At 36.8% G+C, this 16,496-nt stretch overlaps 1 protein-coding gene across 2 annotated transcripts in view; it reads right to left on the reverse strand.

Moving 5' to 3' along the window:
- Positions 1 to 16,496, reverse strand: part of LOC110998260 (lutropin-choriogonadotropic hormone receptor) — a 105,886-nt gene that overhangs the window by 60,364 nt on the left and 29,026 nt on the right. The window contains exons 3-4 of one of the 2 annotated variants that reach the window (XM_022266812.2): positions 14,289 to 14,420; positions 1,160 to 1,300 (exon numbers count right to left, since the gene is read on the reverse strand). In XM_022266812.2, coding sequence (XP_022122504.2) covers positions 1,160 to 1,300; positions 14,289 to 14,420 — 273 coding nt within the window. The remainder of the gene's footprint in view (positions 1 to 1,159; positions 1,301 to 14,288; positions 14,421 to 16,496) is intronic. The other variant, XM_022266813.2, reaches the window with a different exon arrangement.

Raw genomic sequence — 16,496 nt, forward strand, 5'->3', positions numbered from 1 at the left:
TAAGAATTATGACACTCCACAATAAAATATAGACACGCAATGATGGTAATAATAATCAATACTGAAAATTAATGAAAAGAAGTGTGTTGTGATTGTAACTAACTGGCCCTGGCATTAGGCTATGAATTTGCCCCCTGTTCTATCACTACATATTATAAAACAAAGTCGCTTTCTCTGTCCCTATGTCCCTTTGTATGCTTAAATCTTTGAAACTACGCAACGGATTTTGATGCGGTTTTTTTTAATAGATAGAGTGACTCAAGAGAAAGGTTTATATGTATAATAACATCCATTGAATAGTGGAGTAATACTGTTATTTTTGAGGTTTCTAATGTGATGTCGTAAATAATTACATTTTTTCCGCTTACATTGCAAAAGCAGGCTGAACCCTACGAGTTTTATCAAAATAATATACTAAGTATTGTACACATTGAAAAGGTCTACAGAAAAGTCCGTGATGGTATATGTCTATCTCTTATGGATAACCCACATTTTTATATACAACGTTCACAGATTTTCTGTAGTGTATTTAGTATCAGCATTGCACCCGTGCGAAGCCGAGGCGGGTCGCTAGTATAAAATAAAGCAGACGTGTTCTACAGAGTTGGTCATTCTGCCAGACCACAACAGTTACTTTGCGCCAAACGCAAACAGAAAACGAATGTAATAACAATAATAGTCAAAATTAATAGTGTAAGTATGTATAGAAGATTTGTGTGTTAAAGTAAGTATATATAAAAATGGTTACCAAAACTACTATAAGAAATAGATAAATAATTATTTCTGCTATTTGTGCATTTTACTGTATATAACGAAAAATATGCAATAAATACCCTGTAGAAATAACTAGGAATGCCTCATTATAGAATATTTTTGACTCAAGCGACTCACTTTCATCTAACTACGGGTCTAGTGGGAAGATTTTTTTTTTATAGAACAGTGGGCAAACGGGCAGGAGGCTCACCTGATGTTAAGTGATACCGCCGCGCATGGACACTCAATACCAGAGGGCTCGCGAGTGCGTTGCCGGCCTTTTAAGAATTGATACGCTCTTTTCTTGAAGGACCCTAAGTCGAATTGAAAAGGACAATTAATTAGTAAATTAGAGATGATCAATCACTATGAAACAGAAAGGAACCTGTCAATAACAATTACTTACAATGCCTGAAGCCGTGTTGTGTATGTCAATGCTTCAGGAACAGAAGACAGTCGATTGCGAGACAGGCGCAAAACACGAAGGAACCGTATCTCGGAGAACACATCAGCCTTTATTTCTGATATTAAATTCTCTTCTGCTGACCTGCGAAAGAGATTTTTATTTACTGGACCGTGAGCTAATTCTTTTCTTAAGGCGGATCATAACCTAGGGTATAGATTCGCTGCACAAGTTTCTATAATCCCCCACAAGAAAGTGGGAATTTGGATGGTGCCCTTGTGTCTTCCATTCCCTCGATGCCGCTCCACTTTTTGTGGGTTTGGGGGGGTGTAAGGGCGTTAGAGGGAGAAGCTATACTCACTGGTACTACCTACTGCATAAATGAGTACGTTTTTATTATGATGGAGTGCAATAACGCGTTGTCTATCGCTTTTATTGAATTATATTAAATGAACCAATTTTTCGAGTTTATTGCCAGTTCTTCTCTTCCGTTCTACGCCCTTGATTTGAGAAATGGCAGTAAATGTAAAATTATCTATCAGTATCCGGTGGTGGATGCACAGGCTGCCCTTCGTATTCTGGGGTGGGCAAAAACTGCGCTCTAAACAAAACATCCAGTTCTAGTTTTAGGTTTCGATCTCGGGGCAAACGGAAGAATTTGCCGAAGGCAACCCCTTCCACGCTCACAGTGGACTTCACCAATGTTAGGGGGCTCAACTCAAACCTAAGCGCGGTTCACTTTCACCTTGAATCTGCGAAGCCGGCCTTATTCTTCCTCACTGAGACTCAGATATCCTCCCCGGCTGATACTTCTTACCTCTCCTACCCGGGGTACAAATTGGAACATTCATTTGTGCCGCGGGCGGGAGTTTGCGTGTACGTCAGAGAGGATATCTGTTCTCGTCGCCTTGGGACGCTTGAAGGAAGGGACCTATCTAACCTCTGGCTCCGCATAGACTGCGATGACCATCCGCGATTCTATGCGTGCCTGTATAGGTCCCATAGCGGAAATGACGAAACTGACCGACTCATCGAGCACATCCAAATGGCTACAGATTCCCTGCTTGAAAGGGTTCCTACCGCCGAAATCGTGATACTTGGCGATTTTAACGCCCACCATGCCGATTGGCTCGGCTCTGAAACCACCGATCACGCGGGAAGATCCTTTCACGACTTTGCTTTAGCCTACGACCTGACACAAATGGTCCCTGCGATTACGCGAATACCAGATGTGGACGGTCATAAACCCTCTTTGTTGGACCTTCTGCTGACTTCGCATCCGGAGAACTATCAAGTCTCCGTTGACCCGCCATTGGGTTCATCGGATCATTGTGTGGTCCGGAGTACTGTGCCATCTACGCGCCCTTCGCGGTCGCGCTTTTTGGGTTTTCGCCGTATTTGGCACTACAAGTCAGCAGATTGGGACGGGATGCGGTCTTTCTTTGCGTCCTACCCTTGGGGGCCTATTTGCTTTTCGTCTGAAGCTCCAGATTCCGTCGCTGCCTCTGTCGCCGAAGTGGTTCTGCAGGGAATGGAACTCTTTATTCCTTTTTCTGCGGTGCCGATCGGTGGCAAGTCTCAGCCCTGGTTTAAGCGTTCTTGCAAGACAGCCTCGCGTCGAAAGCGAGAATGCTTTAAGGCATGGGCAGAAGCGGCGAAATCTCGTGATGCTAATACCAGCGAACTCAAAAAAGCATATAACTCAGCCTCCAGGTCCTTCAAACGGGAAATCACTAAAGCAAAGTCAGAGCACATTGCCAGATTTGGCGAGAGATTGGCCCAACTCCCTTCGGGGACTCGAGCCTTCTGGTCTCTAGCCAATGCTGTCCAAGGGAATTTTTGTCAGCCCTCCATTCCACCATTGCACAGGGAGGATGACTCGCTGGCCCACACTGCGAAGGAGAAGGCCGACCTTTTAGGCTGTCTCTTCGCGTCCAACTCGACTTTGGATGACCGAGGGAGATCACCACCGAGCATTTCACGGTGTGATTCTTCGATGCCGGAAGTTACATTCCGGCAACGTGCTGTCCGTAAAGCATTATCTTCCTTGGACATACATAAGTCGAGCGGGCCAGATGGTATTCCTCCAATTGTGCTGCGTACTTGTGCTCCTGAGTTGGCTCCGGTCTTAACGCGCCTTTTCCGGTACCTGTACTCGCTTGGCACTGTCCCGGAGTGCTGGAAGATCGCATCGATACATCCGATCCCTAAAAAAGGCGATCGCTCCGATCCGTCCAACTATCGCCCAATAGCGATAACCTCCTTGTTCTCCAAAATAATGGAATCCATTATTAATTGCCAGCTCCTGGAGTATCTGGAGGGCCACCAGCTGATAAGTGACTCTCAGTACGGCTTTCGTCGTGGTCGTTCGGCTGGTGACCTTCTTGTATACCTTACGCATAGATGGGCGGAGGCAATTGAGTCCAAGGGGGAGGCTCTAGCGGTTAGTTTGGACATAGCGAAAGCCTTCGATCGGGTGTGGCACAGAGCACTGCTCTCGAAGCTTCCAGCCTATGGGCTTCCCGAGAAATTATGCGATTGGATCTCCAGCTTTCTGGCCGATCGGAGCATCAAGGTCGTCATCGACGGAGCATGTTCCGACCTTAAACCCGTGAACGCTGGGGTCCCACAAGGCTGTGTTTTATCCCCGACCCTGTTTCTTCTGCATATCAATGATATGTTGCAACTTAGCAACATTCACTGCTATGCGGATGACAGCACTGGGGACACTCTTTACACTGGCCGGGCAAGTATTTCTCGGGCAGATGTCGATGAGTACCGGAACAAACTTGTGTCTGAAGTAGAAACCCTACTACGTGGAGTCTCTGACTGGGGCAGACTAAACCTAGTCCAATTTAACCCCAAAAAGACACAAGTTTGCGCGTTTTCCGCTAAAAAAACACCCTTTGTCGCTACTCCTCTTTTCGAAAACACTCTCCTTAAAGCCACAGCCAGCATTGGAATACTTGGCGTTGACATTTCGAACGACGTTCAGTTTCGCGGTCACTTGGAGGGAAAGGCAAAATTAGCCTCCAAAAAGCTCGGTGTGCTCAGCAGGGCGAGACGGTACTTCACTCCGGGCCACCGCTTGCAACTATATAAAGCGCAAATTCGGCCCCACATGGAGTACTGTTCCCACCTTTGGGCGGGTGCTCCCCAGTACCAGCTTCTTCCACTTGACCGTATTCAACGAAGAGCGGTTCGAATCGTTGACGACCAAAATCTCTCCAAGCGGCTTGATCCTTTGGCGTTGCGTAGAGATGTGGGGTCTCTCTGCATCTTCTACCGCATTTACCATGGAGAGTGTTCAGAGGAGTTGTTCGGATTAATACCTGCAGCTGAGTTCCATCATCGGACGTCGAGGCAGAATACGAAATTCCACCCGTATCACCTCGACGTCCGCCGTTCCACAACTGCGCGTTTTTCCAGGCAGTTTTTGCCGCGCACCACCACTCTGTGGAACCAGCTGCCAACTGAAGTATTTCCGAACCAATTCGACTTAGGGTCCTTCAAGAAAAGAGCGTACCAATTCTTAAAAGGCCGGCAACGCACTCGCGAGCCCTCTGGCATTGAGGGTGTCCATGGGCGGCGGTATCACTTAACATCAGGTGAGCCTCCTGCCCGTTTGCCCCCTGTTCTATAAAAAAAAAAAAAAAAAAATGCAAGGAATAATTGGTAGGAATATAAAGTAGCTAACACGTCCATCTCGTAAAACTCATGCCGCCTCGCCGATATTTGCGGCTGTGGAACCGGCTTCAGATATGAGTATTTAATTTCAAACTGAGGAATTATTACTTGTTTAAGAAGGGTAATGAGGCTTGAATGGTAGATTAAACTGTGCGTTTTTCTAGGCAGTTTTTGCCGCGCACCACCACTTTGCCGACTGAAGTATTTCCGAACCAATTCGACTTAGGGTCCTTCAAGAAAAGAGCGTACCAATTCTTAAAAGACCGGCAACGCACTCGCGAGCTCTCTGGCATTGAGAGTGTCCATGGGCGACGGTATCACCTAACATCAGGTGAGCCTCCTGCCCGTTTGCCCCCTGTACTATAAAAAAAAAGATACGACATTACCTTATCGATAATATTATAATATATTTTATATTATTTTATTTAATACAATTTTTTTATATTTTTTAATTATTAAATTTTAAGGTTAGTTATTAGGTATATTTGTATGTATTATGTTATTTGTTTTGAATAAATGAATTTAAAATTTATCACATTAAAAAAGTACTATTAGTTCTAATATATAACAACACAAATTCAACAGGAGGCTGATATTTCCTATTAAATTGATACTCATGAAACAGATACAGAAATCTGAGGCTCTGACCTCAAAAGTAGCGCCAGTGTATTTAAAACAGTAATCTTCTGACATATACAAAAGTAAAAATTCGTATATTTATAATAAGGACTTCACTCGAAATACCTAGGCAACACTGAAAATGTTTAGAAAATGAAAAACGGCTTAAAACTTATTGTTTTTCGAAGTAATTTCCGTTCCTCTCTACACATAGTCAGATTCGATGGAACCACAGAGAAAAGAAGAAGACCCATTCTTCTCTTCTATGGCATGTCATTTTCGAACGCTTTCACCGCATCTTCAGGGTTCAAAGCGAATACTTCGAATTTCATCTTCAGTTCTTAGGAATAAATGAAAGTCGCAGGGCGCCAGACAAGGACTGTATGGCGGATGACTTATCAGTGCGCTGAAGTATTGTCGTGATGAAGGAGGATGATGGAGGGCGCTGATGTGGAAATTTTTCCAAGACAACAGTGAAACAGCGATTGACATACAGTCTGCAGTAACTGTCCTTCCATCTTCAGCACATCTGTCGCATGGATAATAAGTCCCTTTTGAACCTAGGACCTCAGGAGTGAGAGACAGTGAAGCCATAAGTCCAACACTGCTTTTACGTCATTGTTATATAACGATGACGATACCAAGTGTTTGACACTTGTTCGAGGCTAACTGTGCGAAAAAAATTGAAGGTTATCCAAATAGGAAGTTGTCTTTTTTGCTTCTTCCGAAAAGTTTTTCTTGTTCTATTGTTTGGTACATGTTTAAATAATTCCTTCACCTCTATAGAAACATTATTCAAGGTCAGATAAGATGTTGCTTGGCCTCAGATTGCATCCGTTTTGATCATTTTGATTTCATAGAGAACGTGATCAGCCGACGAGCGAGGGATTTTATTTGAAATAGTTAATATGAATTTATTCTATACGTATTATCTAATCTATGAATTTGTTATATCATTCTATTTATTTAAATAATTTATAGAAATCTTGACGATTATTATACCTCCACGTTGGATCAAATTTATCATAAAAACTAAAATTATTTTTATTATAATATAACCGTTATAATTAATGATAATCATAAATACAAAAGATTAAATATAAGTAAATAAAAATCTAAACGTAAATATATTCACAATGAACTTTTGACGATTTTCTTAGGAATATTCGGATTTTTGTCACAGATTTGATAAAGAAATCAAAAATATATGATTTTTACATAATTATAGGATATCCTATAGAAAACCTTTCCGCTACTCAATATATGGCTTGGATAATTAATGATAAATCTATACAAATATTATACTTTTGTACTACTATATGTACTATGATATCTGAGATCAAAGAATTTTTCAGCTCCAAAGTCACATTACAGATTTTTTAAACTCATAACAAACAAATCTTTATTATCCCTAACTGAGTATCAGTGCGTTTGTTACCTATGGAGATACTCTTTGGTTTCCAATACAGACGTTTATTAAAGACTAGCGACCCGCCCCGGCTTCCCACGGGTGCAATGCTGATACTAAATACACTACAGAAAATCTGTGAACGTTGTATATAAAAATGTGGGTTATCCATAAGAGATAGACATATACCATCACGGACTTTTCTGTAGAACTTTTCAATGTGTACAATACTTAGTACATTATTTTGATAAAACTCGTAGGGTTCAGCCAATGTAAGCGGAAAAAATGTAATTATTTACGACATCACGTTAGAAACCTGAAAAATAACAGTACTTTTCCACTATTTAATGGATGTTATTATACATATAAACCTTTCTCTTGAATCACTCTATCTATAAAAAAAAACCGCATCAAAATCCGTTGCGTAGTTTCAAAGATTTAAGCATACAAAGGGACATAGGGGCAGAGAAAGCGACTTTGTTTTATACTGTGTAGTGATGTTATTTGATGCCAGACAGAACGCAATCGTATCGCAATACAGCGAAGAATTAACGCCAGCGTAAAAAGTACACTGCCTCGGGGACCAAACGCTTTATATATATTTAAATTTTCTATTTATCTGTTTTTCAATAATTTAATTTGTCACTACTTTTGAAATTAAAAAAACCTTAATATAGGAAATTTTTGGTTTTTTTTTATAAATTCTAAATTCAAATTCATCATTTATTTATTCATGTAGGTAACAATGTACACTTATGAACGTCAAAAAAAGAAATATTAAATGAATTTAATTTTACATTTACGGCCAGTTCTCAAATCAAGGCCGTAGAACGGAAGAGAAGAACTGGCAATAAACTCTTCGCCACTCTTTTTAATCGCCAAGTTTTTTTTACACAATGTTTGTAAGGAGCTGCAACCACTACACCATGTTCCATATGACATATTGAGTAATAAGGATTAAACAATAAATTAAAGACAAAGATTTGTCCTCTATCAGCAGGAGGCATGGTATAAGACAAATACAAATTAAGTTAATTTAGTCCTAAGTGCAATGTTTATTCCCTTTTTCCATTCTTTCTTTTTCAAGGACGTCAAGGCAGAATATAACATCCATATCGCCTCGACGTCCGTCGTTACACAACTAAGCGTTTCTGTAGGCATTTTTTGCCTCGCACCGTCTATGTGGCACCAGCTGCCAATTGATCTTTCCGAACGAAATCGACTTAGGGTCCTTCAAGAAAAGAGCATACCAAATCTCAAAAGGCCGGCAAACCTGACTGTTTTTACCCTACTACATAAAAAGTAAATAAAAAATAGTACACAACAACAGTGTCTTTTCTTTAATTGTGTTACTTACACACTTGTGTATTATTGCAGGATGTGTTCTTCTGTAGATTCTATCAAAAACATTGACCCTTTTTCGCACTCCACTACTGCTTTGTTTAAGGATAAAATAAAGCAACTGTTAATGTCTTAACTCTATTATTATGTGTGTTGTTGTCATGTTTTATTTTTTTTGTATCATATGGTTGTATAAGTGTAACCTTTTGTGGATGCATCTAGTGTGTTTGTTTTGTGTTTTATTTTTGACTTTGTTTTTATTATAAGGATGTTTCTGTTTGGTTTCCGAATGAATAAATAAATAAATATTGTGTTATAGTGTTATTAGGCACTTTATGTTAAATATCCTGTAGTATGGTAGGTTAGATTTAAATAACTTATTAGTCTTAAGTAAGGCTAAATGTTAAATGAATGAATGTATTATTGCCTTATTAAATAATCTAAATAACACACATTTAATAAGCCATATTGATCAAAATCGAACTTAATATCTAACTTAGATGGATATAAAAAAGTAATCTCCGAGGCGTCTATAACAAGACATATCATTAATCACAAAGTCGCTGTCAGCCGAGATGTCTGAGAAGGGACGTATCAAGGTTGAGGGAGTAACGACTCGCATACATACATATAGAGCATCATGCCTTTGGTCCACTGAGCGAGTGAATCAGGGGATTTGTGGGCGCCATTTGCCACAATTTTTAATTCAATTATTGGTAATTATACATGCATGTTCAATAAGATTGGTTCAATAAATTGGAAACCAGACGGGACTTACAGTTGGTCTACTACGTACTGAAAGTCTTGAACTAGTTTGCAACCTAAGTGAACGACATATGAGACAGACATATTGCTATGCTATCTAATGAAGACGGTTTGCTTATCGGGAATATCAAAACCTTCAGAATTTAAGTAATGTAAAAAAGTGCGTTCGTACAGATGTCAGAAGCGAATCTTCTTTGTAAATTAATTATTACTAAGGTACAATAGATGATCATGTACCAGTATATTTCTCCATATATTTGTATATCTATATTTACACTGTTTACTTACTGTATACGTGCTAATGATTTATAAATAAATAAAAAATCTGAGTTTACTGCACAAGACGTTATACCACAAAATTTCCATCTCATGTTCTAATAAACGAGTATATTAACCAATAGGGTGTATTATTTCTCAATCTCCCATTCTCACTCTCTCTCAATCGGTCTCAATCACTCTGTCCCTTTTCTTCGACAAAAACGCTGCATATCTTTGTGACGTTCCGTAAAAATCTATATCTAAAATAGATTGTCTAATTGTAAAATTGTTTTATACAGTGTTTTCTACTCTCCAATGTTGAAAGTAAATATTCAACTAATATAAGGAAAACAAATGTAAGTGTTCGCAAATATTAGATTTTCGCAAACAAAAACTCCCAACTTTCCGCAATAAATTAGATTTTGATGTGATAAAGTATTAGTTTTTGGGGCTGTAAGGGCTTTATTGCTTTGCAAGATGTTTCCACGAAATAAAACACGTTATGTACGATCACTTCGGGGACATATCAACACTATATGCTATAGAGGTTTTATACATTTCGTCGCATTTGCCAAAAAACGCTTTCAATAAAATAAAAAAAATTGAATAGGGTGTATTCGATTATTATAATACGAATTACATTAAGTTTATATAAAGCTATTGAACGGGTAGATAAAAAAAAATCCTATATCCGTCTCCTGGTTCTAAAGCTACCTCACCAATTTTTACCCAAATCGGTTTAGCAGTTCCTGAGTTATGCATAGTGTAACTAACACAACTTTGAATATACAAAAGTTTTGTTAGTTAGTTAGATAGTATATAGATAGATAGTCCGACCTCTGACGGAGGGAAGGCAAATACATATTCTTCTATTTGTCTTTCGCTAGTATTTTCTTTCCCCGCTATTTCTTTTATTTCCTCTTCCCAGATTTCTGGTGGGCGTCCTCTCTTTTTCTTTCCACTGGGCCATTCCAAAGATTATTTTTGGCCTAAAAAAACTCGGGCAATGTGAACGGCCTATTTACTTTTCTGAGTTTCACTTCTCTTCATAGAAAACACCTTACTGAATAAAGTCTAATTTTAGTCGCAGCTATAAAATTAATCTATTAACTCAACAGAAATCCCACGAAATCTAGTTTTTAATCCGCCCAAAAAAATCTAATCCTTAACAATTATTCTTATTTTTAACCTTAAATTTACAACGTCGAACAATTTTAAACAAAACTTAATTACCGATATTGCTAACTTTCACTAATATTATTATTATCATTTCCTACTAAGTGTTAATATATCCTTTTTTTTACGACTGAGGCGCAAACTAGCTGCTGTGGTCTCTGGCAGAATGACCAGCGCTGTGGAACACTCTGCTCCTCAGCATAATGCTGAGTCAGGGTCATTTCCAGCCACAGCACACACGCATTACATACTTGAGACGAACCGAATGGGAAAAGAAAAAAAAATAATACACCTCTCATTATATCTTTTATATAATTTTTTCTCTTTGATTATGTTGTGTGTCTATGTGTGTATGTTTTGTTTGTAATAAATAATATGTCTATGTCTAAATCCTACCATTAGTAGAGAGAAACCTAACTACTAAATGATATCTTGCGAGTATGAGCAAGATAGCCGCGTCGACCCTCGTCACGAGGGTAACGTGAAATAATGGGGTTATGTGGGATTACTCGCATTTATCGGATCCTATAATTAAGTGGAATCGTTGGTGATGTCACTGATTAAGTGTTGTGACCTTGAATACGAAAATATTAACCACTAAATGTATGTATTAAGAATATCCATAGCGCAAAATCACCCACATCACGAGCACACCCCACTTACACACCATCACGTACATACCCACACTTTTACACCATCACACAACACAACTAATTTAGGCTTAGTTAAATAAATTAAATCACAATTAGTCAAATGTAGTAAATAATTTTTGTTTTTATGTAAATCTTTTTGTTGTTAAATGTATCATGTATTCCATCTTTGGCTATATTCTCAGTGAATTTGTTTGTAATTATATATAATTTATGTTAGCTGTAGGAGTACTAAATAAATAAATAATAATAATATATATGTCGCAGTTAATATTTAAATAATTACATCTTCATGGAACCAACAACTTAGTTGGTGCGGCTTGTGATGCGGCTGAAAAATCGAAAGCCTGCAAATACAGGGGTCTAAGCTCTGAATATGATTTTGTTCCATTCGGTGTCGAGACCCTTGGTCCGTGGGGTCCTAGCGCTATAAGGCGATTTAGGGAAATATCAAAAATGTTTTTTAAAAATTAGTCGACATCACAGGAGAACGAAGAGCTGGCAGCTACCTTGCACAAAGAATTAGTCTAGCTATTCAAAGAGGGAACGCTGCTAGTATCTTCGGAACCTTGCCTAAAGGGACTCCTTTTAATAATATATTTTAATAATGAAATTGTAAGGTTAGTTATTAGGTATATTTATATGTTATATGTTATTTGTTTTATATAAAGTTTTCAATTATAGATTCGTTAATTTAGGTTAGATCGTAATTATAAATTATGTCTTTTAGCAGATATATATTAAAAATACGTTAGCGGGGCCAGCTGTTTTAAATTGCTTATCTAAATGATATTTTAAATTTAGTCAGAGGATGTACGTGCGAATAAATTAGAGCAATTGATTTTGCAATTTATCAAGGACATGTGCTAATACCTGTTTGGAACTGGTATTTTGATCCAGTTATAACATACGTCATCTAACAACTAACGAACGTACAACGGAATTCACGTGCGAATTCCAGCGTACATACATTGGGGGGGGGGGGGGGGGTGTAACTACGTTACTGTCGGAAATCAGTAAAATTATAATATATATTTGTTTATTTAAACTTCTTCATCGGCGTTGGAAAAAAATTACACTATTACGTCTGTTAAATTTAAAATTATGTTAAAATAATTATAAGTTTACAATAATACATGACTTCAATGCGTTAAAAAAGTGTTTTTCTTTTAACATTTACTAGTAATACATGGAAAATATTTATTTAAAAGGAATATCTCTGAAGCTACGCTCTCTGCGACTCTCACTAAATCAAATTAACTATTCATAATATCATAAATTAACTAAAATCCTAAATCTTAAACATACTTCCTTACTCCATTGATTTATGACTGATTAAATATAGCATGTGGTTATTTTGTTCCTCAGTCTATATTAACATTAGGTTAACAACCTCTTGCATCATTCCGTTCGCGTTACACATGGCAATATTGAGGTAGCTCATGTCTGATCGTGGTCAGCAAGGAGACATCTGAAACGGACAATATTTTTCCACTGGTTTCTGTCCCGTACCTGTCTTATGATAGTGTATGGTTTTCAGGACGATTGGCTATCACCACATACCGCTAATGAAATAGACTTTTTTATTATTAATAACATAAAAATATAATCACAAGAGTTGCTATATTGTTAGTTATGGATAGATAGATTATTATAAGTTTAATTTTTTAATGTTTTTATCTAGAATAATTGGTGTGGGAGTTATTTGGAATTCTATCGTATTAGTAATTACTGTTAAGATAGAAAAATGTAGTGAAAATAAAAGTTAATAAATAATTTATAGGCTAAGAACTGAACACCCAGGAATCACTCAAGAATATTTTTCCTATCTCCCACACTCGCCATCATAACACCACACACTGGAACGGCAAAGACATCTACTTTTTTTATATTAAAATACCCTAACATGGCCAAACTAAAATCTGACAATGCAAGCATACGGTTCCTAAATGATACATTGTACTTTCCCTACTGCTAAATTTTATAAATTAAACTTCATACCTAATACAGTTTCGTAAATAAACTCTTTGTTATTGTCTTTTTCTTATGGTCTCATTGCAGTGGTTGGCGATAATCATGTATATATCTATATACCTATATATTCATCATGTATAGTTTAATGCCGCGGTTTTAGGGAATGACTTGGTGCTTTGACCAAATCATTGTCTTAAGTTTTACAACTAGGACGTGCGTCTGTGGACAGGTCTTCTTCTATCTGCCACTTTGCCTTGTAAGATTAGTTGAAGAAGCTCATTTCCATTTCTCAACCGTCATAAGCACTTCTTTGTTCTTCTGCATTATGTCTGTTTGTCATTGTAGGATTACAAAATAAATAGAGCGTGATAGCGATTTAGATTCATGTTATTATTAGCTTTATAAAAGACACTTCCTAAATATAAGTGGCCTTTCACGAAACTATTTCTAGCGAATTATTCGTTGTGGGATGTCTTATTTCAATATTATTCGAGGTAACATCAGGTACATTATTAAACTGTAGCACGAGGGATTATTTGAATAAGATTTGTCTCGTAATTCAGTGGTTGTGCATCGGTTTTTTAGATGACAATTTTGATTCCTGATTTTGAAAAAGTGCCTGCATACAACGTACATGTATATGTCAGAAGTGTAATTGTAAATTAATTATTACTTACTATTAGCCGCAATACATGAGCAGTATATTCACACTGTATACGTGCTAATGACAATATAAATAAAAACAAATCAATAAAATAAATAAAAGACGTTATGCTACAGAATTGCCATCTAAAGTTCTAATATGTAACTCGAATAACATCAACCAATAGTGTATTTTTCTCGATCTCCCTTTCACACTCTCTCTCTCAATCGGTCTCAATATTTTTTCAAAAAAAAAAATGCCCTCATGCGCCTAAAGAAGTTTCACTTGACTATTCCTAATAACTAGAATAACTAAGCAATTAAAATAAAGCTAGTTAGTTTTATATATATATTTATAGAAAAAAACAAATGAATCACTGTCATCGAAGCACAAATACATGAGTAAATAGCTGTACAAATTTGAATTTGGAATTCCTTACCAAAGAGGAGAACATCGTGATTAAAGTGGCCAGTACGAAATACACCAATTTCATATGTAAGGGAAAAAAAAATCCCTCATGCGCCTAAAGAAGTTTCACTTTAAAAATTCTTCACTTGACTATTCCTAATAACTAGAATAACTAAGCAATTAAAATATATCTAGTATATTTACAGATAGTGCAGCCGAGATAGTCTCGCCGTGGGCAGCTCCACCAGAAAACAGCTGTCTAACCACAGCCTTGCCAGTGATGGACTATTCAGTGCACCTTCAGCGACCCTCTGAAGCCGATTCGCCGATAGATTCCTGATCAAATTAATTACAATATAAGTAACAATACAATACAATCAACAATAAATATATAATATAAATATTTTCAAATACAATTTATTAAATGGTGTAAGATTTGATTAGCAGCTTTTCCATTGCAAAGTTAAAAGTTATTAGTAAGTTCCATTAAAAATATATATTATAATAGTCTTTTATTAACATAACTTTTTCAAGTTTAAAGAAAACACATTTTTAACGGATTTAATTTAATTTATTTATTTAGTCTACAACATCATACATATTACTAAATCTACTGATAATTTTATAAAATCATATCTAATACGTACAACAATATATGTAAACATAAGTTATACTAAAAAATTTTTTTTTGCAGGACACCGTGAGTCATTCACGTTTCGTCTTAATAATGTAAAAAAATTATGAGTTTATAATAATAGCTTCAATCCAAAGAATCCAAAAAATCCTTCAATCAAAATCCAATCTTCAATTTGGTATGGAATTCCAAATTCAAATTTGTACAGCTATTTACTCATGTATTTGTGCTTCGATGACAGTCATTCATTTGTTTTTTTCTATAAATATATATATATAAAACTGAAATAATTTTTTTATGGTTTTAGCTTTTGCAACTGATTAAAATCCGCCTGAGTGCATGAGCACACATTCACTCACTCACTCACCCACACGGGTGCATGTAGTGAGTGAATGAAATGTGTTAATACATAATATTAGGTCTCGGAAGCATCTCAAGACTACGTACTGTGTGTTCAAGCCAGTCCTTTAAACGTATTTTTAGATTGTCGATTGAGTAAATAGATATTAAGCGGCCTATTCTAATCTGGGATGCCTTGAGGTTCACATTTAATGACGTGGAATAAGTGATACCATGATGACCTTATGTTCCAAAAAAAGAGCGATATAGATATTCACTGGATCATTAAAAGCAGTAGACAAGTGATAGTAGGTAAAGACTTCCAGTTCCAGCAACTCTAGGATTACACAGAAGGGATACTTGAACAAGAATGTTAGTATGAGTATTAAAGTTAAATATTTGATTCAAATAAACTAGGTCAATGAAGTCACGTCGGAGTTTTAAAGTATCTAACTTGAAACAAACGAGACTCGTATGTTTGCAATAGACAACGCAAGTGTGGAAGTTTCTTATCTATAATAAAGCAATGTTATATTGGATCTGTAGACTACGAATTCAACCATAGACGAATGAATCAATAATATTAATAAACAAGCTGCCCCCGCGAACTTCGTTTCTCCTTAATGCCTAGTCTGTCTTTTAGTACACACCAACATAAAACATTTTGCTACGCTAAGTACCTCAAACTCCTTAAGTATCAATTAAAATATAGGGCTTGATTGTAAAGGGTTGAAAATTCAGTGTTATATGTATTTACTAATGCTGTATCATAAAAAAATAAAAAATCTAAAATTGAAAAAAAAAATTAGGGGTGGATTACCCTTTACATTTAGGGGGATGAAAAATAGATGTTGTCCGATTCTCAGACCTAGAGCCTCCTGCCCATTTGCCCCCTATTTAAAAAAAAAAAACAGTGTTTTTCAAGACAATTTTTGCCGCGCACCACCAATTTGCCTTCTAGCAATGTGAGTGTCCATGGGCGGCGGTATCACAACATCAGGTCTCCTCTCTTTCTGCCTTCTGTTACATTAAAAATTACAAATATAAATATTATACACAGTTACGAATATATTTGAATAATGTTTTGTATGTCGAAACGCGACGATATACAGCTGGTATCTTTTGATTCATGATGTTTATAAATTCGTAAAACAATAACGCAATACTGTAGATTTCATTGGCGCCTTCTCGCTAGGGTTGTCGACTGTTTCATAACTAGTTACATAGTGACGTCAATAGATGGCGTTTATATTAACTATTTGAACTGAATCTGTGTCATCGGGTAATTGCTGCTAGAGCCGTGGGATTATAGTGCGTATGCACAGTAGCAAGTCCCAAAACCCTTAACGAATAAAAAATAGCTCTTAATTCTTCAGAAAAAATAGTCATAATAGCTTACTGTTTCAATGGCAACTGAAATGTATTAAAACAATATATTA

Source organism: Pieris rapae, chromosome 23, assembly GCF_905147795.1.
Source record: "Pieris rapae chromosome 23, ilPieRapa1.1, whole genome shotgun sequence".
In the NCBI taxonomy this organism is placed as follows: domain Eukaryota; kingdom Metazoa; phylum Arthropoda; class Insecta; order Lepidoptera; family Pieridae; genus Pieris; species Pieris rapae.